Source organism: Magnusiomyces paraingens (assembly GCF_902498895.1).
Source record: "Magnusiomyces paraingens strain CBS 517.90 genome assembly, contig: contig2, whole genome shotgun sequence".
Classification (NCBI taxonomy): domain Eukaryota; kingdom Fungi; phylum Ascomycota; class Dipodascomycetes; order Dipodascales; family Dipodascaceae; genus Magnusiomyces; species Magnusiomyces paraingens.
In genome coordinates this window covers 4,447,133-4,470,653 of record NW_022474068.1, presented here as the reverse complement: position 1 = coordinate 4,470,653, position 23,521 = coordinate 4,447,133, and the positions used below count along the sequence as shown (strand labels likewise).

Here is a 23,521-nt window from a genome sequence, read left to right as displayed (position 1 = left end):
TCTAACCAATTTTCATGTTTTTTTTTTCCATCTTACACGTATTAAGTTCTGTAATTTGCCTAACGTAACTTGTTTCTTTTCTACCTCAATTTTTTATTTCGAATATTCTCACACCGAATAGGTGTTTTCATTTCATATTTTATATTGTACTTATAAATTACTCATTTTTTTTTGAATCCATATTTTTTTTTTTTTTTTTTTTTTTTTTTTTGGATTTATACATTACCATCGACAAATCATATTACGAGTCTAAGATGGAGATTCTTTCGGGACTCTTGTCCCAAACACAGCCCAAACCCCAGTCTGCATACGAAACCATTACGAAACTATGCGATCGCCTGCAAAATTCAACTTTAATTGAGGATCGTAGAACGGCAGTTCTTGGTCTTAAAGGGTTTGCCCGTGAATACCGTGAGACCATTGCAGCCGGTGCTCTTCGTGGCCTTATATCAGTATTGCAACAAGACTCTGAAGATCAGGAAACTTGTCGCGCAGCATTAGAAACTCTTATAGTTTTATTCATTCAGGGTAAAGAACAGAATGTTCTTTCCGATGACGAATATAGGCAACGAAGAAAGCGAAGGCACCAAGGCCCGAATGGCCAATACCCTTCCCCATTAACATTAGATGGCCGTGTTGACTACATTGCATTATGGCTTACAGATGAATTCATTCAAGTACGTGTCAGCTTTTTAGATACATTGGAATTTTTTTAACATAGGAATTTTGTGAGTTTAGCGGGAAGAAAATATTTCCACCTTAATCTCCCTCCTTGAATCGGATGACTTTTATGTCAAGCTCTATACTCTTCAGTTGTTGGCGGCTATAATTTTTAATCGTCCGGATCGTGCCCAAGAAAAAATAATTTCATTACCTCTTGGAATTTCAACTTTAGTTTCTGTCCTTGATGACTCAAGAGAAGTCATTCGCAACGGTATGCATTACCTTGTTTCTTTTTCTTTTAATACATATTCTGATATTTTTTTTAGAAGCGATCCTTGTCTTATGTCGCCTTGTTGAAGGTCACATTGATATTCAAAAACTCGTTGCATTTGAAGGTGCATTTGACAAATTGTTTGCTATAATTGATTACGAGGGTGGCTTAATTGGTAGTCAAATTGTTGATGAATGCTTGATCCTAATCAATTCTTTGCTGAAATATAGCATATCAAATCAAAGTCTTTTTCGCGAAAGCTCTAAGTTTCCTCATATTTCATCCCTTCTTTCTCTTGGAACTGATATTGATCCATCGATACCCCCTCCAACTATTGACGCTCAATCTTCCCAAAATATCACAGATTTATTTGAAATTTGTCGAATTTTTGTTACTGAAGGTAATGAAGGCACCCCTAAAAACCAAGCAGCTTTATGCTCAGCTGGGGTTATGATAAATTCTTTACGTCTTGCATTTGGATCTTATGCAACAACCTCACTTCGTGCACAAGCTCTTCTTACAGTGTCCGATTTAATTAAGTCAAACCCCCCGCTCCAAGAACAGTTCATGGCTATTGATGTTCCTTATATTGACATTTCTATAGTAAATCCCACCAAGGAACCCATTATTATTCCAGTCACTATTGCTCTTTTAAATTGGGCTCTTTTACCTTCTTCTGTGCATAGCTTTGACTTGAGAATTGGTTCCGCTTCCTGTTTATCTTCAGCTTTAAAAGACAATCATTCTGCAAAAATGGCATTTTTAGAAGATCAAATTACATCATATCAATCTTTATCAGGCGTTAAAATTACATCCAGAGATGACAGATTAGTTTCTCATTCCCAACAAAACTCGGCTGATTCATCGTCTTTAGAAACTTTGGACCTTTCTTCTAAAAACTCGAACTCATCGTCCGGACCTGATGAAAACGGGTCTGAAAACACCCTTGATATACAAAAGGAGAACTCTAAGCAAGAGTGGCAGCATAACCCTTGCTCTTATGACATATTTCCCGATTCTGTGAATCTTATTTCTACATTAGTGGATTATGATCCCGAGGGCAACTTAAATCCTTATAAGCCTTGGATTGCGGCTTCAATTTTACTCAAACTGTTTGAAGATTCTAATGATATAAAAGACAAGCTTCGCTCTGTTTCTATTGGAGACGAGACTAATGGGGAAGAACTTGTTACCGTCATCCAATCTATTGGTAGCAACCTTTCTACCTCTCTTAAAAGCAGGGATCCCCGAATTTCCATTGCTCTTATTATGGTTCTTTCTGTATGGCTTTTTGATGACGTCAAGGCAGTTGATGATATTTTACATGAATCTTCTGTTATCCAGTCTTTGTTATTTGTTTCAGCACACTCATCCAACCATCCATTGATTGAACCTATGGCAACTATTTTGCTTGGAATCATTTATGATTTTAGCAGTAGAAGCTCTGCAATACCCCGGGCTAATCTATATAATCTTTTGAAAAATACCATTAGCCGTGACCAGTACGTCATTAAACTCCAGAAGTTGCGAAACAACTCTATGTTTAAAGAGTTCGATGAACAGGAAATTTTCAGTGCTGGTCGGGATGAGACTGGTTTGCCTAATGCTTTTTTCATTTCGAATTATGTTTATCTTATTAAGGAACATTTTTCTCGAATTCAAAAGAGTTTTGACCGTGATCCTGATTCGGAGCCTAATTCTCGTGTCTCGTTAGACATGTATGAAGAACTTCTTGGTGAATACAAAATTGTTCAGTCTGAACTCTCTTCTCTTAAGATTACCCATGAGTCAGAAAAAGAAGCAGCCTCTCTAAAGATCAAGGATTTGGAAGAGAAAAAAACATCTCTTGAAAATAAAATTCTAGAAGTTGAAACTAGTCTTGATGCAATTAATACTTCTCAAGAAGAAACAAATAATAAACTTGAAACTGTTAGTAAGGAAAAGTCCTTACTTGAACAAGAGAAAGTATCTTTAGATGAAACTTTGAGAAAAACGTCTGAAGAGCTTACAAAAATTCAGAAATCATTGTCTGATATGAAGAAGAATGAGGCTCAACTGAATAGCTCTCTTTCTTCTTTTAAGAAAGAAAAAGAAAAAGCCGAAGATGGTATCAATAAGATGAGCCGTGAACTTTTCCAACTTTCCAAAGAAAAAAGCAATTTGGAGTCTTCTCTTAAAAAACAACAACGTTCTTTTTCTGATCTTGAAAAATCTAACACCAAATCTATGGAATCTATAAAATCGCTTACTGCTCAACTTTCAGCAGTTACTGGTGCTCGAGATGAACTTTCTGTAAAGATGAAATCACTTCAAAACGAACATTCTAAGCTAATCAAAAACATTGAAAATGTATCTTCAAATCATCAGTCCACTCTTCAAGAACTTGATTTGCTACGTCAGCAGTATTCTGATGCTGACAAGATGAAACATACTTTGATCGAAAAATTAAAGAGCGCTGCTCGTCAAATAGAAGATCTTAAAAGTGCTCGTGATCAGCTGAATAAAGATTTGGAACTATCATCTAAGTCTCAAAACGACCTTATAAAGGAACTCAATAATCGCATTACTGAACTTCAAGCAGAGAAGGATCAACTTGATGAAGCCTATACTCAACTTACTGATGATATCGATTTAGTTCGTGGAGAATGGACTGAGAAAGAGAGCAATTTATTGGCTGAAGTTGAATCTCTTTCAAAAACTAAATCAGATTTGGAAGCTAAAATTTCTGAATTTTCACGTGAAAAAGAAGAACATGTTTTAAAAATCAAAGATTTAGAGACCTCGCATTCTTCAAAAATAAACGATCTTGAATCGTCTAATTCTGAACTAAAAGATTTTTTTTCTAAAGAAAAGGAATCAACTGAAAAAGTTATCCAGACTTTAACTGATAAATATACACAATCTGAAGCGTCTAAAGCCGAAATTCAAAAAAATCTGGATGAAAAAATTCAGGAGTTAAAGAAAAATTCAGGATCTTTTACTTCTGAAATCAGTGCACTTAAGACAGAAAAGGATCAATTGCAGACAAAACTTTTGGAACAGCAAAAGTCTGTAGAAGAATCTACTAAATCCTATAGCTCACAGCTTTCTCAACTTAAGGAAGATTTCAATACGAAGCAGGACTTATACAAAAAACAGTTAGATGAGATTGAGATTCAAAAACAACAGGCTGAAACTAAACTTCGAGATACCTCTCAACAGTTGACGGAGAAAAATGAACTTCTAGAAAAATCATCATCTCAAAACTCTGCATTATCTCAACAAATAGATCAACTTAACTCTGAAAAAGCTTTATTAGAGGAAGAAATAACTTCTCTTTCTTCCCAGTTAAAAGAAAAATCTGAAAATATTAATGAGTTAAACAGGAAATCGGGCGAACTTTCTTCAAAAATTGATTCTCTCACTTCTGAAAAAAGAGAGCTCGAAAATAAGCTTCAAGACGTCAGTTCACAAAGAGACCTTCAAGCAAAAGAACTCGATGACTTGAGGTCTACCATTAACAATTTGGAAAAGTTGACAAGTGACTACAAGACATCTATAGAAAAAGCATCTGGTACTAATTCTGAGCTTGAAAAATCACTTGAAAATCTCCAGAAAACTTTGAAGGATAATGAGCTTGATAAAAAGGCTTTGCAAGATCAATTGCTGTCTACATCTAATGATTTCAAAGCAAAAATCAAGGCACTGGAAGATTTGCTTGAAGAATTAAGAGCAACACATTCAAAGCAGCTGGAAGAAGAATCTTTAAAATTTATCAAACAAAAAGAAAATCACGTTTCTACTGTTTCAAATTTTAAAGAAAGTATAAAAACTCTTCACCAAAAACTTTCTACCATGGAGGAAACAAATCAACAACAAATCAAAAATCTTGATGAAGAGAAACTCAAACTTGAAAAGCAAAAGGAAATACATCATGAAGCAGTTTCAAAACTTGAAAAGGATATTGGAGATCTTAATAATCAAGTCAGTTCTTTAGAGGAAGTTAAGGAGTCTCATTTAAAAGAACTGAGCCAGGCCAAAGAGCGCCATGAAAAACAGAATGAGGTTCACATTGCAGTGGTGTCTGAATTGGAAAATAAGATTAACGAATTAAAGACTCATATTTCTAAGCTTGAAGAATCTAAACATTCTGAATCCGATGCTTTCGAATCTATCCGTTCAAAACTTAATGATGAAATTAAACAAACAAACAACTCTCTTGAAAAGATTCGAGAAAATTATGATAAACTCAAGAATGATTATAATGAAGTTCTAGCTTCTCGGGATTCTCTTTCAAGTGATTTTGAAGATTTTAGATCTTCTAGTTCTATAAATATCAGCACTTTAAATACTCAGATATCTCGCCATGAAGATTTGATTCATAATCTCAAAGAGGAAAAAGAATACTTGGAAAGTGAGATAGAAAGGAAGACCGAAGAAATTGAGCGTGAACGTTCTGCTTTGACAAAAGATGTTGCTTCGGCAACAAAGACATTATCCACAAAAATTTCTACTTTAGAAAAGGAGAAAAGTGAAATTATGTCTCTTTTAACATCGAAGCTACAATTACTTGAAGAAATCAAAGCTAGATCTGAAGCCGAAAAGGATGAATTGTCATCAGCTTTGGAGGAGGCAAAAAACCAAGTAACTAAACACCAAAATGTTATTGCTAAAAATAAAGCCTCTTATGAAGCTGAGAATAAACAACTTTCTGACGATATCGAAAATCATAAGTCTGAAATTGCTGTACTCTCTCAAAAACTTACTGAGTCTCAAGACCATCACAATGAGACTAAGAAAGAAATCGAAAAAAATTCTCAAGAATTTGAGGTTAAGTTGAAGTCAATACATGACCACAAGTCTAAACTTGAAACTGAACTTGAATTGTTAAAGGAAACTCTTTCTGATTCTCTTTCAAAATCAGAATCACTTAAAAATTCTTTAACTGAAGCCGAGTCAAAGCATTCAGAAAACGAAAAGGAATTTGATCACCAGCTATCTCAAGCTAAGGCTTCGATTATCAAACTAGAACAAGAGCTTCAAGAAGCTATATCAGCATCTAAAAGTCTTTCTGAACAATCAGATCTTAGAGTTCAAGAAGTTCTGAAAGAGAAATTTGGGATAGAGACGAAGCTGAATGATTTTGAGTCTGAGTCTAAAGCAGCTTCCGAAAAAGCAAATTTCACAATTGCAAAGCTTGAGGAAGAGAAAAAAATTTTAGAAAAAAAGCTTGAATCTGCTATTTCTGATTTGGATTCTAGATCATCTTTGGCTGGTGATGAGATCAAAGCCTTAAGGGATGCCAATGATACACTTAAAGCTGAGGTTTCTGCATCAAACCTTAGTCTCTCAAAAGCCGACAAAGAACTTGAAATTTTTACTCTTGAAAAAGAAAAAGTGAAACGCCTTGAGAAAGAATTAGAGAAATTAAAAGAACATAATAAGTCTTTGGAATCTGAGGTTGGATCTTGGAAGGATGAGCGAAACCAACTTCAAGAAAAGCTTCAAAAAGCTCTTGAAGAGTTTGAGAGCAATGCCAGTTCTTCTGATGAAAAAATAACAGCTTTAATTAAAGAAAAACAGGATGGAGAAGAAAAACTTCAAATTGCAATACGAGACGCTGAAACTAAGGCAGCTCAGCTGGAAAAAGAGGTGAAGGAACTCAAAGAAAATCAAAAGAAAGATCTTTCAAAAATTAAAGAATTAGAACTTGATATAGAAGAAAAGAAAAAGTCTCATTCTTCTGTATCTAAAGATCTGACCACAGCAAAGGAAGAGATGTCAAGGGCTAAACAAATTGAGACAGAGTGGAAAGAGAGCATTGCAAAATTTGAAAAGGAAACAAACGAACTTCAGGGTTTGAATGTCCGATACCGACAAGACAATGATTCCCTTCAAGAAGAAATCAGCCGCCTGAAGCAGGAATATATCAAACGAGAAGATGAATTAAATCAGGAACTGGAGAAAGCAGTTCAGCAGGCTGTGTCCGCATCACATGCTGCTTCTAATGTGGAGGCACAACTTGCCGATAAAAGAAGAGAGCTTTTGAAATCAACTGAAACTCTCTCTCTTGTTCACATAGAAAAAGATGAAATGGCAGATAAGCTTTCTGATTTAGAGGAACAACAAGAGAAGAGGGAAAATGAACTGGAAAACTCAAAGACATTGAACAAAGAGCTTTCTGCTAAAATTGAGAAATTAGAGGCCAGTTTGGCGGATTCGGAAAAGAGTCTAGAAATAGCGAACAAATCAGCCAAAGAAGCCGAATCAAAGCTATCTGATATCGAGACTAAAGCAAAAGAGGCTGAGTCTAAACTTTCCTCTAGTTCAGCCGTGGATCAAAATAAGGACACTGTTTCTAAGGCAGAATATGAAGAGCTTATGCTTTTGGTTTCTGATGTTGATGAGAGATTACGAAAGTATAAAGACAGATTGAGGAAATTGGGCGAAGATGTTTCTGATGATGATGATGATGACGATGATGAAGATGATGATGAAGATGATGAAGATGATGATGAATAAGGGTTACAAAACATTTGTATAAAATTAGGATAGTTTATTTTATTTAATGAATTCATTAACACTAACTACTATGAACCTGTGAAACATGCTGCAAGCGTTATCTCGATTCTGAGACGTCATCAAACTTTCGAGGAATGGCATCTTTTGCGTTTATTGACATAGACTTTGAGCTTGTCGCAATATAATTTGGAAAATCATCTGAATCTAATTTATTGATGCTAGCGTCTGAAGTATTTTTATTACAGTCACAACTCTTTTCTTCTAAGATGCTATTATTCGCACCAGACGAACTAGAAACATGTTCTTTTACTTCCTTGGGCAACGATAAGGAAGAATTGATTGGAGATGGTGTAGATGGTTTTTTAATTTTTCTTTTAGTTTTTTTAGATCCCGCTGGCGAATTTTCAGATAATGGAGGTGTATGCCGATTCATCAAGGAAATACTGTTGAAAGAGGAAGAGATTAATACTGAACTTTCTGCAAGAGAAATAGGTAAGGAATAAGGTGAATTTGGTGTTTGTGGCTCCGGCAGTGTTTGAGCGAAAAGGGCTGCACCGGAAATGTTGTGTTTGTAAGAAAGATATCTAAAAGTTTGTCTGAAAGTAGAATAAAACGAATAAACAAGCGTTTTTGCGTTCGTGTCTTCTAGTTGCACGGCCTTTTGATTTAAAATTCTAATTTCTTCAGAAACAAGTCCAGTTTTTGAATCAAAAAAACTAGGTAGTCTTATATTTAATTCACCCATAAAGCTTGTTGTAATTTTCATAAGATCAAGTTCCACTCTATTGACAAGAGATGATTCCCACATATGATTATAAAGGTGATGATACTCATCTGCATACCGATCTTGTAAATTTATGTCAAAATTGTAGGCCTGGAAATCTTTTGCGCGCATATCCATAGTATATGACAATGAGAATAAGATCGGAATTTTGAGGTGAACTGGTGCTTTTTGAACATAGGGATGAAACCATATATTTGAAGGAACATATGATTCTAAAATCTGAAGATACTGTCTGACAGAAATTCCACCACTTTCGTTAAATTTAAAGACAAAGTTGTACAGGTCTATAAGAAACTCAAGATGGGTTTTCCCAAATTCATGACCAGGTCCTGGTTTAAATTGGTTTGTTAAATCACCACTAAAACGATACAAGTTTGGGTTATCTATAGAGGCAAACCGGTAGTTTTTCATATGGTGATTTTGATTTAGATAAGGGAAAAGATAAAAAACTGTTCGAGGAATAAGGTCCTGCTTAAACAAAGATTCCTCTTTTTCTTTCATTTGGGGAAAAACATAGTCATTCGGACAAGAATTATTTTCAAAGTCTAGACTTTGAAAAATCATGCTTAACTCATCTTTTTCATCATTATTAAAAGAAGGTTCCGGAGGACTGGAGATCATTAATGAAGGAAGATGGGTGACGCGAGGGATAATGTAGATGCCGAAACGGCTATTAAAGCACAAAAAGGCGATCAAAAAAAAAAACAAAGAATATGATGAAAGAGGCAAGAAAAACACTAGATTTAATTTTCGTCAAATATTAGAGTTCAACTATTTTAAATGAAAAAAAAACAGGTTGAACTATGAGCCGAATTCTAGCAGTAATAAAGAAATCAATCAACAAAAGTCAGCTATATCATGAAGTGTCACTTTTTCTTATTGAAATATGCTTTGAAATAATAAGTTTATTCATTTGTATGGATAACTGAGAAAAAATTGAAAAAAAAAACATTTGGGAGCACAAAGTTAAATAGAAAAAAAGAGAAGGGAAGAGGAAGAAAAAAAAAAGAAAAAAAAAAGAAGAAAAAAAAAAGGAAAACGGAGCTGTCAAATGGAAAGTAAAGAAGTATCGTACGGCTGTTTGGCTTGCATACTGATGACAGCGCCATGCATAGAGATCGGGAGTTTGACGTTTCCATTATTATTTTTGACAGATAGGCACAGTTAAGGTCGACAACAACAAACAGGGTCAGATGAGTTTTTTTTTTTTTTTTGGAAATATTAAAAAAATTTAAACTTGGAAAAATATAAAAGAAATTAAGAGAAAAATAATCATCAATGACATCTTGACCAAGAAACAATTTCCTTACAATTGCAAAGATAATTATATTTCACAATCAATAAAAATTTAAACTAATTTATAATATTTTTAAGTTATAACTTAATTAAGTTATCATACAAGTGTAAAGTTAGCAGTTTTAGAAGTTAATACATAAAGTGTCAAAAGCTTGGGAAGAAATTTCTGCAGAAATCCATCATTTTCATAAAAATCAAATAGCCTCAGGGTATCTTCTATACCAAGCATTCTTGGGAAAAATGCTAGAGGCTTAGATGAAGATCGTTTCTCATGCAAACCTTCAACAATTGACCGTGTATATTCGTTATTCGAATAAAATAGAGTTTCTCGGTCACCATAATCACCAAAAGATATAACGTAGTCGGCTTCAGGGGTACTATATACCGGTATCAAACCAGGTCCATATACCACCATTGGAGGATGCATTACTGAAAAAATAAAATCTTTGAGAAAGGAGCCATAAAACGACTCTAGTATTATATCACCACAAAAAAACACTATTGTTGACGACATGATAGTTGATAAATGCTTTAATAGAACTGCACGTATTCCAAAATCTATGTTGGAGGTATTTGTTAAAGTTTGATTCACAGTCTCATTGTTAAAACTGGGGTAAAAGCTTTCGTCAAGATGGAAAAAATGAAGAAATCTTGATATGAAGGTTCGTCTTTCAGCGAAATCTTCTTGGTTAGGTGGTGGATAAAAAACATAGACTAAAAAGTATGAAAATACAAAAATGGAATGTGTAAGCTTGTGGATCACTCGAATTGGAAAAAGAACCGGTGAAAGTATGGCCTTTGTGGCAATGGCATTGTATTTTAAAATTCGCCGAACAGCACCTGTAGCCGAAGAAATAAGCATAGAACAGTTATCAAATAGCTGGGCTAAAAAAAAAGAGAAGGAAGTAGTTAGATCAAGTTTATAAGTCTTCCATGTAAAATAGCCTAAATTTTTGTTGACATTCACGCTGGTATTATAGAATTTAAGAATGATGAAACTATCAAAAAAAAAAAAATAAGTTGTAGCACTACACTAACTATAAGACTGTAATGATTTTCATTCCTCATAACAATAAATCACGATGACAACCTAAAAACTATCAACTGTCAAAAGAAATTGATACAAAATAACATAAATGAAATAGCTAACAGCTCTTAAACTTAAATGAATCTCAAGAAGCTTTCAGATAATATGAAAAAAATATATTCATGATCATGTGGCTAATGTTTAAACCATTTTTTTTTATTGATCAATTGTTCATGAACAATACCGACACGCTAAAAAACAATAAAATCAAAAACACAAATATTTCTTATTAAGATAGAACAAAAATTAAAAACCTAAAACCAAAACTAAAACTATACTAAAATTACAAAATTTTTTTTTTCACCTGGATATATTGTTGTAATAAAATTATCTTTTGGGATCAGCAAGTCTGAAAATTTTAACATGTTCCTTGTTAGAAAGTTCAGTCATAGGATTAGGGGTGATGAATATAGTTTGACCTTTAGACAAATCACCTTCATTAATAGCATCAATCATAAGTCTCATACTAACAGAGCGAGTGACTTCATCCATAAAGACATCGAATTCATCTAGACCCCGAATAAGACAAGACATTGCACTCCAAACTGCAAGAAGAAGAGCAATCTGAGAAAACGACTTTTCACCACCTGAAAGACCCTTGATATCTTTATCTTTAACTGACTTAGAATCTTGGCTCTTACGACTACTATGAACAATCATTGTTTCCTCTTCATGGTTGATTTGCAGCTCTCCAATAAAATCACGCTGCTTCAAAATACTTCGAAACTTGCTCTGAATAGTTCCCGTTATTTGTTTCAAAAATTCATGGTATTTAGCATCACGTCGGGCTTGCATTTTATCAATACTCGAATTGACAAACTTTGCCCCCTTATACTCAGCTTTAGCCCTTTTAAATTCTTTTGTACAATTCAACAACTCTTCAGCAACCACATCAAGACTGCGAGACTTATTGTGCATTTGGCTGGCTTTCAGTAATGTGCCAGTTCTGGTATATTCTGCTTGAAGATTTTCCAAACTCTGTGGCACCACAAGACGATCGGGAGAACTTTCAGCAGCTTGTGCAGTAAGTTCTTTAAGAACTCTAATGGTCTCCTCCAAAAACTTTTGTTGTTCTTGCATCTTTCGTCTCACAATGGCTTTATTTCCTTCAGCATTGCTAACTTCATTCATAAAAATTCTTTTTCTCTCTCTGATATTCATGATTTCATCGTTGATTGACTTTCTAATTTCACGAACTTCAGCTACCTTTTTCTGATAAGTTTTCAGAAGTTCTTTGTGATCGTTACGATCAGCACTGACGTTATCGTATTCCTCTTTGGCCTTTTCAAGTTGCTTCTCATACGTTTCCAAATCGTTACTTGTATTTTCAATCATTTTTTCAATAGCGCCACGTTGAGAAATATCTATTTCTTCACTAAGCTTGTCGTCAATAATATTGATTTGCTGCTTTAGACTTTTAGATGAATTCATAAGACGAGAGATTTTTTCCTCAACCTGTGCGAACTCTCTTTCTTTATAACGTTTCTGAGAATTCCAATCCTCTAATTGTTTACTAAGGTCTTTACCTTCAGCTTGAAGGTCACTCAAGGCTACCTTCAAAGAGTCAAGCTGACTAGAATCATTCTCAGCAACCCGCATCAGATAAGGAGGGGATAGACCAAAGATAGGAGCTGATGAAGAAGCTCCTCTAGTACCACCTCCAATGGAAAAACCATTTCGTTCATTTTGAATAGAAAAACATTTAGAAACGTTGCGAGGGTTGCTAAACATTATTGCTTCAGCCTCTGCTCTATTAGGAACAAGTATTGTTTTTTCAATTCCATGCTGATCAATAAGCACACGTTTGATGTGTTCATTAGAAAACTCAAGAATATCATACAGTGTTGTGAATCTAGAGCGATCAGGCATATTATTTTCAAACTTAAATAAATCGGCCTTAGCAACAATTGTAGGAAAGGAATCAATTCGAAGACGTCTTATAATCTCTAGAAAAATAGCACGATCACTATGATTCTGAAAAACAAATGCTCTCAAAGATCTTCTAAGTTGAGCAGCAACAATGGGTGCCCATTTTTTGTCTTTGATAGTAATATATCTGCCAATGGGTCCCAAGGGAGGATGTGAAAATCTTGAAATATTTTTTTCAATTGCAGCTAAAAGAACTCCTGTTTTTTTACCAAAAACATTTTCAAATCTTGAACTGGCAGCTTGAGTGGACTCAATATCAGATTTAATATTTGAAATTTTTTCACGGTTTTCTTGAATTAATACTTGAACCTGGCGAGATTCATCATCGATTTTTTTTAATTCTTCTTCTAAAGCATCGGTATTACCGATCTGATCAATTTGGTCATTGTTAGATTTTAGCTTTTCCTTGTATTGTTGTTGTTTGGCTCTCATTTCCTCTTGCTCTCTTCGAAGACCACCTCCTTCAATGCGGTCAATTTCACGCTGAAGCTTGATTTTGAGTGTATTAAGACGAGCCGAACAGTCATTGATCGACCTTTTGGCTGTTCGAACATTATCGGATGATGTATTTAGTTCGGATTCAACCTTTTCTAACTCATCTAACTGGTGTTTGAAATCATCGTCGGCTTCTTTCCCTTTAATTGAGGCTGCATTCAGTTCGACAGTCTTATTACTTTCTTCATTATCAAATTCTTTAATTATTTCATCGTTATTTTGGGATTCTCTTTCAAGGTTTTCAAGATTATCTTGTTGACGTTTAAGCTTTTTCTCTTCCTTTTCAACTTCACGTTCTTTGTTCTCCACAGCTTTCCAGCGAATTTCTTTAACCAACTGGGCTAGGCGATGACCAATTTCTTTTTGTTCCTTGAGTTCCTTAAATTCTTTCCGAAGTTTTTCATCTTTTTCTTTAATTTTGTTCATAGACTCTTTTAGGGTTGCATAAGATTGGGAAGTTTCTTTTACAGTCGAAGATGTAAGACCGCTTGCTCTTTTCCAAGTTTCATGATTAATACCTTTTGAAAGAAACATGTATAAAGAATGAGGATTAGAAGAAGTTAAGAAAGATCGAGCTGCGTCCTGAGACAAAATAGCAAGAGGATTGTCAATAATAATTTGAAAGTAGTCGAGAATACGATTGAGTTCATCACGAGTAGTAAATTTAGTTTCGTTAAACTCATTTTTAATCTTGTAATTACTACTTTTCTGATCAAAAGAGCGGCAGATGATAATTTTGTTTCCATAAACATTTGGATTGTAGGGATTTTTAGAGCTGTTATCAATTGTAATTGTAATAGTAGCTTTGCTAGTTCCATTTCGAATCAACCCTCTTAAACTTCCAGCACGTTGTGTGCTAGATGCCTTTCCTCCCAAACAGATGGCTAATGCGGTGAGAATAGCACTTTTTCCACTACCGTTGTGGCCAACAATAAAGTTCACTTTTCGGCCAAGTTCAATCTCTAAATTTTCATGACACTAGGAGATGATTGTTAGAAATAACACTAAAATTTATACAATTGATTTGACTTACCATAAAATTTTGAAGATGGACCTTAGTGATTGCACCTGACTTTTGTTCATTATCTTCCCCCTAGAATCTGTTAGAATAGTAATAGTAATAATAATAAAAAAATACCTTACCTCTTCATCTTCATCATAGTATATGCTTTCCGAATCTTTTGAAATCCAGACAGCCTTTTCCTCTTGAATTTTTTGACTTGAAAGTCCCTTTGTAGAATCATAAGCAATATCTTGTTCTTGGTCGTCACCATCAATGTCGTCCTATTCATAAAGTTAGATTTGAAAAAAAAAAGAAAAAAAAAAGAATAAGAATAACCATTAATAAAATACTTACTTCAAGTTGATCTTCTTCAAGTTGATCCTCATCAATGACTTCATGTGCTTCCCCGTTAGTATATCGAAAACTGTCTTGTGAGGTATACTCTGTATTCTCTTGCAAGTCTGAATAATCGTCATTAGGAAAGCTAGCATCTGCTCTAGAGCGTTTGCTTCCAGCTGGCTGATAATATTCTTGGGCAGCATTGCCTTGGTAATATTGTATATTACCATTACTCATGTTTAAATGTAAATATTTTTTGTTTGATCAAGTTGTTTGGTTAAGAAGAAATTCTAAACGAAAACTGAAACAAAACAAATAATAAAAAAAAAACAAGACCAGTAAACAAATTTCTCTTCTTGGAATTAATCAACACGGGAATAACGTGTTGATTGGTTGGAGGGTGGCGGCGCGAACTTTAAATTTGATAGTGATAAACACTTGTTTAACAATAATAGCCAAACGCGTAAATTTTTTCTAATGATAAGTAATATTTAATAATTATTTAGTCATTAATTAAGTTAAAAAATTACTTTTAATAGAAACATGTTAAATTAACTAATGTTTTTTTTGTTGTTGTTGTTTGGTTTTTACATAAGCTTAACAGTGTAATATAATATCACTATATATATAAAATATTGGTCTATAAGGCATTTCTAACGCGCTTTGAACAATTATTATAATAATAACTGAATTTAGGCCGAAATGCGACGCGCTACAAACTTTCAGTCCCAAGAATGATGCCATACTATCATTATAACAAAAATTTTTTTATCATTGTATTGAGATTTATTTAAATACATTAACAACTATATCTTATAAGATATAAAGAAAAAAACTGACATAGTTATGTCCACCGTAATACTTAAAGTTTTTTTTTTTTTTTTTTTTTTTTTTTTTCAAAATAAGCCGGCGATGAATATGGGAGTCCGCGATTATTTCCTGATGGGAACCTTGGCTTGAAATTTGTTTTTGGTTTAATATACAAGAACCTGGTAGTACGATAGTGTTGAGATGTTTGAAGGAAAAAGGCAACTGCAACTCGGCACATTCAGCAGTTATTTGTCGACTAAAAATTGCAGCGGTTTGGATTTGATCACCATAATATGTTGGTGACCAAAGTAAGATATCCTTTGAGTGCTGGGAATCAGCCTACGGCCTGCCTAAACCTAGTTGATTTGACCACTATCATTGATTTCCCGTAATACAACGATCACTGGGCTGGCACCAGGATCAATGCCCCATGCAACTGTAATACCAAGTGGTTAAAAAAAATAAATAAAATTAAGATAGAAAATCGGATGGCCATAATTTATAAATTTATAAATTTACACTGCCATTGTGTTGCCATAGAGGACTAACAAAAGAGGCGGTGAGAAAAGTTCTTTTTTTTTAAGCCCCTCCTATGGGGAATCAAAGCCTTACCTGCTACGCTGGAGGCCATGCGTGCCTGTTTTGACACAAATGTCACGAATTCAGCTACTTAACCTAAGGCTCAGCCTCAGCTACTTTGAATTCAAACATAAATCTATATAAGAGTGGCAAAATTCTAGCAAGATTTGAATTTTTTTTTTTTTTATCTTAAAACATATTTTTCAACTTAAACGATTTAACAAAAATTGAATTTAATAGGAAAACAACAATAATGAGTTATAATAACGGCTACCAGCAACAGCAAGGTTATAACCAAGGAGGTGGTTATAACCAGCAGCAAGGCTATTCTCAACAAGGCTATCAACAGGGCTATCAACAAGGATCTTCTCAACAGGGCTATCAGCAAGGTTATCAACAAGGATACAATCAAGGAAATTCTGGAGGTTATAATCAAGGAGGCCCTGGTGGCTATAATAGACCTCCTTCTGGACCTCCCGGTGGTTACAATCGGCCACCAGGACCTCCTCCACCAGGGCCTCCTGGTGGTTACAATATGCCACCAGGACCCCCTCCACCGGGGCCTCCCGGTGGTTACAACCGGCCACCAGGACCTCCCCCACCAGGACCTCCCGGTGGCTACAACCAAGGTGGTCCAAATCAGCAAGATCGCGGGTACGGTGGCAATGGAGGTGTTAACTATTACATGCTTTTAAAGCAAGCAGTACAACAAAATGAGCTTGGTGCATTCTATGGGGACCAACAATTACAACAAATTGCACAAACATTACCTCAAAAGATTCAACAAGTTTCACAACGTTGGAAGATTCCTATGAGCATTGCAAATGATCTTGCTCGACTGGCTCTTTACGACATTGTTTTATATTTAGACGACAGTGGATCAATGCGTTTTGATGAAGGTGGAGAACGTATTGAGGATCTCAAGGTGATTGTATCGCGCACAGCATTTGTGGGCAGTCTGTTTGACCATAATGGTATTCAGGTGCGCTTTATGAATAGTGATTACAAGGCAGATGGAGTTCGGGATGACCGACAAGTGTTTCAAATGATCAGTAAAATAAAGTTTGATGGCATTACTCCACTAGGCACGTCGCTCAAGTCAAAGGTTCTTGATCCTCTGGTATTGGGTCCTGCTAAACACAATGCACTGCTAAAACCAGTATTGATTATAACAGTTACAGATGGTGAACCAACTGGTGAGAGCGCAAACAAGGTGTTTAAGGTAATTGAAACGACTAAGAAGGAGTTTTTAAAGTCTCGTTATCGTCCTGGCGCTTGTGCATTCCAATTTGCTCAAGTTGGCAATGACATGAAAGCTCGAGCATTTTTGGAAAAGCTAGATACTGATCCTACTGTGGGGAAACTTGTTGACTGCACAAGTAACTTTGAAATTGAACAGCAGGAGATGGCCCGAGCTGGTGTGCAGCTTGACCCATCTACATGGCTGGTAAAGATGCTTTTAGGGTCAATTGATCCTAGCTACGATACAAAGGACGAAAAAAGACGGTGATTAGCATTAGATAAAGGAATTGATGTATTTATTTAATTTTTTTTTTTTTTTCATAATTGGTTAAACATAATTATATACCGAGGAATTTTAATCATGTAGCTGAAAAATGCAACTTTCTACTGATATGTTTGCCATTATTTTCTTTTTCTTTTTCTTTTTTTTATTATTTTTATTATTTTTAATTTTTTTTAAAATTATATTCCGAGAAATTTTTAATCATGTAGCTGAAAAATGTTACTTTCTACTGATATGCTTGCCATTATTGCTTTTAAAAAATGAAGCAAAGCGGCTGTTGCACGAAATTATTGGTCTAAATCTAAATATAACTACAGGTTTAACTTTCTTGTTCTTGATTATTCTTGATTAATTAAAGTACAATATTAAAGTACAATATCCAACATAAAAATCAATTCCTTTTTTTTTTTTCTTTTTTTCTTTTTTTCTTTTTTTCTTTCTTTTTTTTTTTTCTAACTTTTTTCATCTTTTTTTTTTAATTTTTTTTTTTATCTTTCTACTGGAGCAACAAAATTTATCCAATTTTAACAAAAAACAGTCTTCACATTTTTTATTATTATTATTATTATTATCATGGGTCTCGCTAGTAAACTTAAAGCCGCTCAAGCAGCGGAAAATGCACAAGGAGGTTATCCTCAACAGGGCTATGGAGGTGCTCCTCAAGGAGGATATCCTCAGCAAGGTTATGGCCAACAGGCACCTCAGGGATATCCCCAGCAAGGTCAACAAGGCGGATATGGCCAACAGGGAGGTTACTCTCAACAAAGACCCCCTCAATCTCAAGGTTACAGCGCTTCAGCTTACTATAATTTGCTTCGTCAGACAGTTCAAGAAAATCAATTGAATGCATTTTACAATGATCAACAGTTGCAACAGATTGCCCAGTCATTACCACAAAAGATTCTTCAGGTTTCACAACGCTGGAAGATCCCAATGGAAATTGCAAATGATCTCAGTAAGCTTGCACTCTATGACATTATCTTGTATCTTGATGATAGTGGATCTATGAGATTTGACGAAGATGGTGAACGCATTGAAGATCTTAAGTTGATTGTGACACGCACTGCCTTTATTTGTGGGTTGTTTGATCACAACGGTATTAGTGTACGATTCATGAATAACAACTTTAAAGGCGAGAACCTGCGGGATGAGCAACAGGTGATTGATATGATTAATAGAATCAAGTTTGAAGGTATCACCCCATTGGGGACTAACTTGGAATCGCGTGTGATTGAACCATTTTTAATTGCGCCTCTTCGTCGTCAAGCACTGCCTAAGCCTCTTTTAATCATTACCATTACTGATGGAGAACCTACTGGTGAAAGCACCAAGAAAGTGTTTAAAGTTGTTGAAAGCGTAAAGAAGGATCTTTTGAATTCCAAGTACCGTCCTGGTGCATGCGCTTTCCAGTTTGCCCAGGTTGGCAATGATCTCAAAGCTCGTGAGTTCTTGGGGAAGCTTGATACTGATCCAGTTGTTGGCAGATTAGTTGACTGCACAAGCAATTACGAGTTTGAGCAGGACGAGATGTCCAAGCAAGGTGTGAGTTTGGATCCTTCGACATGGCTTGTAAAGATGCTTCTTGGAGCAATTGACCCTAGCTACGATACTCAGGACGAAAGTCGCCGTTAGCCAAGCTTTAGTTTGTTATTAATTAAGCTTTTATTATAATAATTATTATAATTATAATAATATTCTAATTTTTTTTTTTTCATTGAGTATTTGCAATTTGAGGGTAGTTTAACTATCTACTAAGTAGGGTGTTCCGGCATCCGGATTTGTGGAGACGACACGTCATTGCGGATGCGGCTTGCGATGGGAAGACGTTTGTTTGTACTGTTCTCCAAGTGGCTGAGTCGCAAACATGCACAGTAAATATATTTTTAGGGCTGTATCTGGTGAGCAAAAAAGTATATATAACCTTCATTCATCGACACCTAAATTCCCCTCAATTGAACGAATTCTCTCATACCTTTCTTTTTTTCTTTCTTTCTTTCTTTCTTTCTTTCTTTCTTTCTTTCTTTCTTTCTTTCTTTCTTTTTTTTTTCTTTTCTTTTACCTCTTTGTTGACACAATTGTCTTTACCAACTTATTATTTTCTCATTTTACTCTTTTGTTAAACTCAATTCTTCTTTAATTTAAGTCTATTCATAATGGGTCTTGCTAGTAAACTTGCCGCTGCTCAAGCAGCTCAGAACAATACTGGAGCTCCTTCCGCAGGTGCTCCTTCCACTGGAGCTCCTCAGGGTCAGTATGGAGCCCCTCAAGGCCAACAACAATATGGAGCTCCTCAAGGCCAGCAACAGTATGGAGCTCCTCAAGGCCAGCAACAGTATGGAGCTCCTCAAGGCCAGCAACAATACGGTGCTTCTCAAGGCCAACAAAAGGCTCCTGGTCAGCAGAGCTATGGTGCGGCTCCTTCCCAACAATCACCTTACCCTCCCACTCAGTATGGTAACAATTCAGCTCCATCTCAGCAACAACAGGGTGGCCAGAAGTATGGCTCTGCCCCTGGAGCTTATGGCCAACAACCACAACAACAACAACAACAACAACAACAACCACCCACACCTTCCTACAATAACAAACCTCCTCAACAACAACAGTATGGTCAACAAGGTTCTGGTAGCTATGGCCAAACATCTCAACAATACGGCCAGGCTCCTCAACAGCAGCAAAAGCCACAACAGCAGCAATATGGCCAACAACAGTATGGCCAACAACAGGGTCCTGGTGGATATGGTCAAGCTCCTCAACAACAGCAGCAGTATGGTGCTCCCGGTGGTGCTCCTTCTGGAGGTGCCAATCGTTACCTGACAACTTTGCAGAATGCGGTTAGAGAAAACAATATTCAGGCCTTTTACAGCCCTGAGCAACTGTCGCGCATTTCAAGCACAGTTGAACCCAAGATCATTGATGCATGCAAGCAATGGCGCATTCCCAGAGAGATTGGTGATGATTTGGCTAGATTAGCTCTATACGATATTGTGATTTACGCAGATGATTCTGGTTCCATGTCGTTTGAGGAGAATGGCGAGCGTATTGATGACCTTAAGCTGATTTTGTCTCGTGCTGCGTTTGTGGCTTCACTTTTTGATGAAGATGGTATTCAGGTTCGTTTCATGAACAATTCTATTCAGGGCAATGGCTTGCGCAATGAACAGCAGGTTATGGACTTAGTGGGCCAGGTTCAGTTCCGTGGTTTGACACCTCTCGGTACCAACCTTCAAAGTAAGGTCTTGGAACCTCTTATCATTGGCCCTGCTCGTTCCGGTGCTTTGCGCAAGCCTGTTCTGTTGTTGACTATTACTGACGGTTCTCCAGCTGGTGAGCCTGAAAAGACTGTTTTCGAAGTGATTGCACGCACTAAGCAGGTTCTTGGTTCCACTCGCTATGGTCCTGGTGCTGTTGCATTCCAATTTGCCCAGGTCGGAAATGATCTCAAGGCTCGTGACTTCCTTTCTAAGCTTGACTCTGATCCAATTGTTGGTCGCATGGTTGACTGCACAAGTAACTTTGAGGTTGAGCAAGATGAGATGGCCAAACTGGGTGTCAACCTTGACCCTTCCACCTGGCTTGTTAAGTTGCTTCTTGGTGCCATTGACTCGAGCTACGATACTCAGGATGAATCTAAGTAAAAAAAAAAAACATTAAATATGGAAATAATTTTTTTTTTTTTTAATATTTTTAATATATTTATTTTAAATGGTTGATAATGACAAAAAAAAATGGCTCTGTCGGAGCCTTCAATATGCATTGCCGGAGGATTGTATATACACATTGACTGGAAGCTTTAGGACTAACAAATCATGAAGTTACCAGGTATTTTATATTTAATTTTTTCCTTAAATTCTACCTCTCCTAAACTTATTATAATAACTATCCGGAAGCTTAGACGCCGGTTAACTAAGTCACCTGACTACCCCTCTTTTTAATCATCACGTGATGTTATTACGGCCAGCGGTCTGCACAACGCCGGCGACGGAAGGCTTCCATCGGCTGCGCGCGGCTTTTTTTTTTTCTGGAGAGCCCCGCCTTTTTGTCACGGGCCCTTTTTTTTTTTTTTAATTGTAACGTTTAAAGTTACTGGGAAGTAAGGCATGTGCCACCACGGCCCATGGACAACCGCTTTTTTTTTTTTTTTTTTTTAACAGAGACGACCAGACTAGCAAAAGTACGTTTACATTTGAATTTTTTTCTACCCAAAAAAAAAAAAAAACACCCGCCTTTAAAAACAAAACTTCTCCCCACCACTACCACTAACACCACCATAGCAAACCTTCTTCCACCATATCACCACCACCACCACCACCACTATTTTTTTTTTTTTTTCTTTTCTTTCTACATCTTCATTTTCATCTTCACCACCACAACAACCTCTCAATTCCTCTATTAAGCAATGGCCACTGCTCTTCTCTACGCCCCTAGGGCCGCTCTTTCGCGCTCTGCTATCCGCTCAGCTTCTGCAACTACGTATGTTTGTTATTTTCGGGCTCAATTGAGTTCCAGGACCCCACTTGGCTAACTTTTTTTTTTTTTTTTTTTTTTTCTTATCTCCTCTTGCAGTCGCCTAGTACCTACACTGCCACTAGCATCCTCTTTCCAAAATCACCACCAAATGCTGCTGCTGGCAGCCCGCACTTATGCCTCCAAGTCTTTCCCTTCACACACCGTCATTGGTATGCCCGCACTTTCGCCTACCATGACAGTCGGCAACGTGGGTGCCTGGCAAAAGGCCATTGGCGACAAGCTTTCACCTGGCGATATTCTCGTCGAGATTGAAACCGACAAGGCCCAAATGGACTTTGAATTTCAGGAAGATGGCTATCTTGCTAAGATTCTTATTGAACAGGGTGCTAAGGATGTTCCTGTCGGTACCCCCATTGGTGTTTATGTAGAGGATGCTGCTGATGTTCCGGCGTTTGCAGACTTCACTGCTGCTGACGCAGGCTCTGCCCCCGCTAGTGCCGCAGCCCCAGCTGCTGCTGCACCGGAAGAGGCACCCGCGGCTCCCGAGGCTGCCAAATCTGCTGAACCCGCAGCCCCTGCGGCAGCAGCAGCAGCACCTGCCACTTCTGCTGCTTCCTCTGATAGAATTAAGGCTTCACCTCTTGCCAAGATGATTGCGCTTGAAAAAGGCATCCCTCTTAAGGACATTAAGGGTACTGGTCCCGATGGCCGTATTATCAAGCGTGACGTTGAGAACTGGGTTCCCACTGCTGCTCCCGCTGCTGCTGCTCCTGCAGCCGCTACTGCAGCCGCTTCCACTCCTGCTGCTGCTGCTGCCGCTGCTCCTGTTGCTACTTCCACTTCTCCTTACGAGGACATTCCTATTTCGCAAATGCGCAAGACTATTGCATCTCGTCTCCAGCAGTCCAAGGTTAACGCCCCCCACTATACTGTCTCTTCTACCATTTCAGTTTCCAAGTTGCTTAAGATCCGTGCTGCTTTGAATGATGCTGCTGAGCCCGGCGAGTTCAAGCTTTCCGTCAATGACCTGCTTATCAAGGCCATTGGCGTTGCTAACCTCAAGGTTCCTACTGTCAACACATCCTGGCTTGATGCTCAGGGTGTTTTGCGCCAATACAAAAACGTGGATGTTTCTGTCGCTGTGGCCACTCCCACGGGCCTCATCACGCCGGTCGTTAAGGCCGTTAACCTCAAGGGCCTTGCCGATATTTCTAACGAAATCAAGGCTCTCGGAAAGCGCGCTCGTGAGGGTAAACTTCTTCCTGAAGAATACCAGGGCGGCACTGTCACTATTTCTAACATGGGAATGAACCCCGCTGTTTCTAACTTTACGGCTATTATTAACCCGCCCCAGAGTGCTATTCTGGCTGTCGGCACCACCGAGCGCCGCGCCATTGAGGACCCTGAGTCTGAGTCTGGTATCTCTTTTGACTCTGTCATGACTGTCACTGCCTCCTTTGACCACCGTGTGGTTGACGGTGCTGTTGGTGCCGAATGGATTAAGGCTCTCAAGAAGGTTATTGAGAACCCCATTGAACTTATGCTGTGATAAAGTTGAAAAAAATAAAAAGAGATGAAAACCCCAACCATCACCCCACAATAATAATAAACTCCACCCTTCCCTTCTTCCCCTTTTAAAAAACAAAAAATGAAAAAAAAAAAATAAAATAAAACTAAATAGAGGCCAATTGCTTCCTTAATGAATGTATGCAATGAAAAAAAAAATATACCAATTATTTCAAATTGTAAGCTTATTTCTATCAAAGGTA

The 23,521-nt window shown here is 36.9% G+C and overlaps 7 protein-coding genes across 7 annotated transcripts; 5 read left to right on the top strand and 2 right to left on the bottom strand.

Moving 5' to 3' along the window:
- Window positions 1-254: 254 nt before the first annotated feature.
- Window positions 255-7,435, top strand: SAPINGB_P003148 (uncharacterized protein; the record flags this gene model as incomplete). The annotated part of the gene is made up of 3 exons (XM_031997866.1): window positions 255-677; window positions 739-934; window positions 990-7,435. The coding sequence occupies 3 exons, from the start codon at window positions 255-257 to the stop codon at window positions 7,433-7,435; spliced, it is 7,065 nt and encodes a 2,354-aa protein (XP_031853757.1).
- A 97-nt stretch (window positions 7,436-7,532) lies between these two features.
- On the bottom strand, window positions 7,533-8,630 carry SAPINGB_P003147 (uncharacterized protein; the record flags this gene model as incomplete). Its single annotated transcript, XM_031997865.1, has 1 exon — window positions 7,533-8,630. One exon carries the CDS (start codon window positions 8,628-8,630, stop codon window positions 7,533-7,535), a length of 1,098 nt encoding a protein of 365 aa, XP_031853756.1.
- A 2,299-nt stretch (window positions 8,631-10,929) lies between these two features.
- Window positions 10,930-14,605, bottom strand: SAPINGB_P003146 (uncharacterized protein; the record flags this gene model as incomplete). The annotated part of the gene is made up of 4 exons (XM_031997864.1): window positions 10,930-14,004; window positions 14,060-14,119; window positions 14,170-14,310; window positions 14,384-14,605. The coding sequence occupies 4 exons, from the start codon at window positions 14,603-14,605 to the stop codon at window positions 10,930-10,932; spliced, it is 3,498 nt and encodes a 1,165-aa protein (XP_031853755.1).
- Window positions 14,606-16,010: 1,405 nt separating this feature from the next.
- On the top strand, window positions 16,011-17,267 carry SAPINGB_P003145 (uncharacterized protein; the record flags this gene model as incomplete). Its single annotated transcript, XM_031997863.1, has 1 exon — window positions 16,011-17,267. One exon carries the CDS (start codon window positions 16,011-16,013, stop codon window positions 17,265-17,267), a length of 1,257 nt encoding a protein of 418 aa, XP_031853754.1.
- Window positions 17,268-17,855: 588 nt separating this feature from the next.
- SAPINGB_P003144 (uncharacterized protein) lies at window positions 17,856-18,914 on the top strand (the record flags this gene model as incomplete). Its single annotated transcript, XM_031997862.1, has 1 exon — window positions 17,856-18,914. The coding sequence occupies one exon, from the start codon at window positions 17,856-17,858 to the stop codon at window positions 18,912-18,914; it is 1,059 nt and encodes a 352-aa protein (XP_031853753.1).
- A 521-nt stretch (window positions 18,915-19,435) lies between these two features.
- Window positions 19,436-20,920, top strand: SAPINGB_P003143 (uncharacterized protein; the record flags this gene model as incomplete). Its single annotated transcript, XM_031997861.1, has 1 exon — window positions 19,436-20,920. The coding sequence occupies one exon, from the start codon at window positions 19,436-19,438 to the stop codon at window positions 20,918-20,920; it is 1,485 nt and encodes a 494-aa protein (XP_031853752.1).
- Window positions 20,921-21,681: 761 nt separating this feature from the next.
- SAPINGB_P003142 (uncharacterized protein) lies at window positions 21,682-23,301 on the top strand (the record flags this gene model as incomplete). Its single annotated transcript, XM_031997860.1, has 2 exons — window positions 21,682-21,755; window positions 21,849-23,301. 2 exons carry the CDS (start codon window positions 21,682-21,684, stop codon window positions 23,299-23,301), a joined length of 1,527 nt encoding a protein of 508 aa, XP_031853751.1.
- Between the last annotated feature and the right edge of the window lie 220 nt (window positions 23,302-23,521).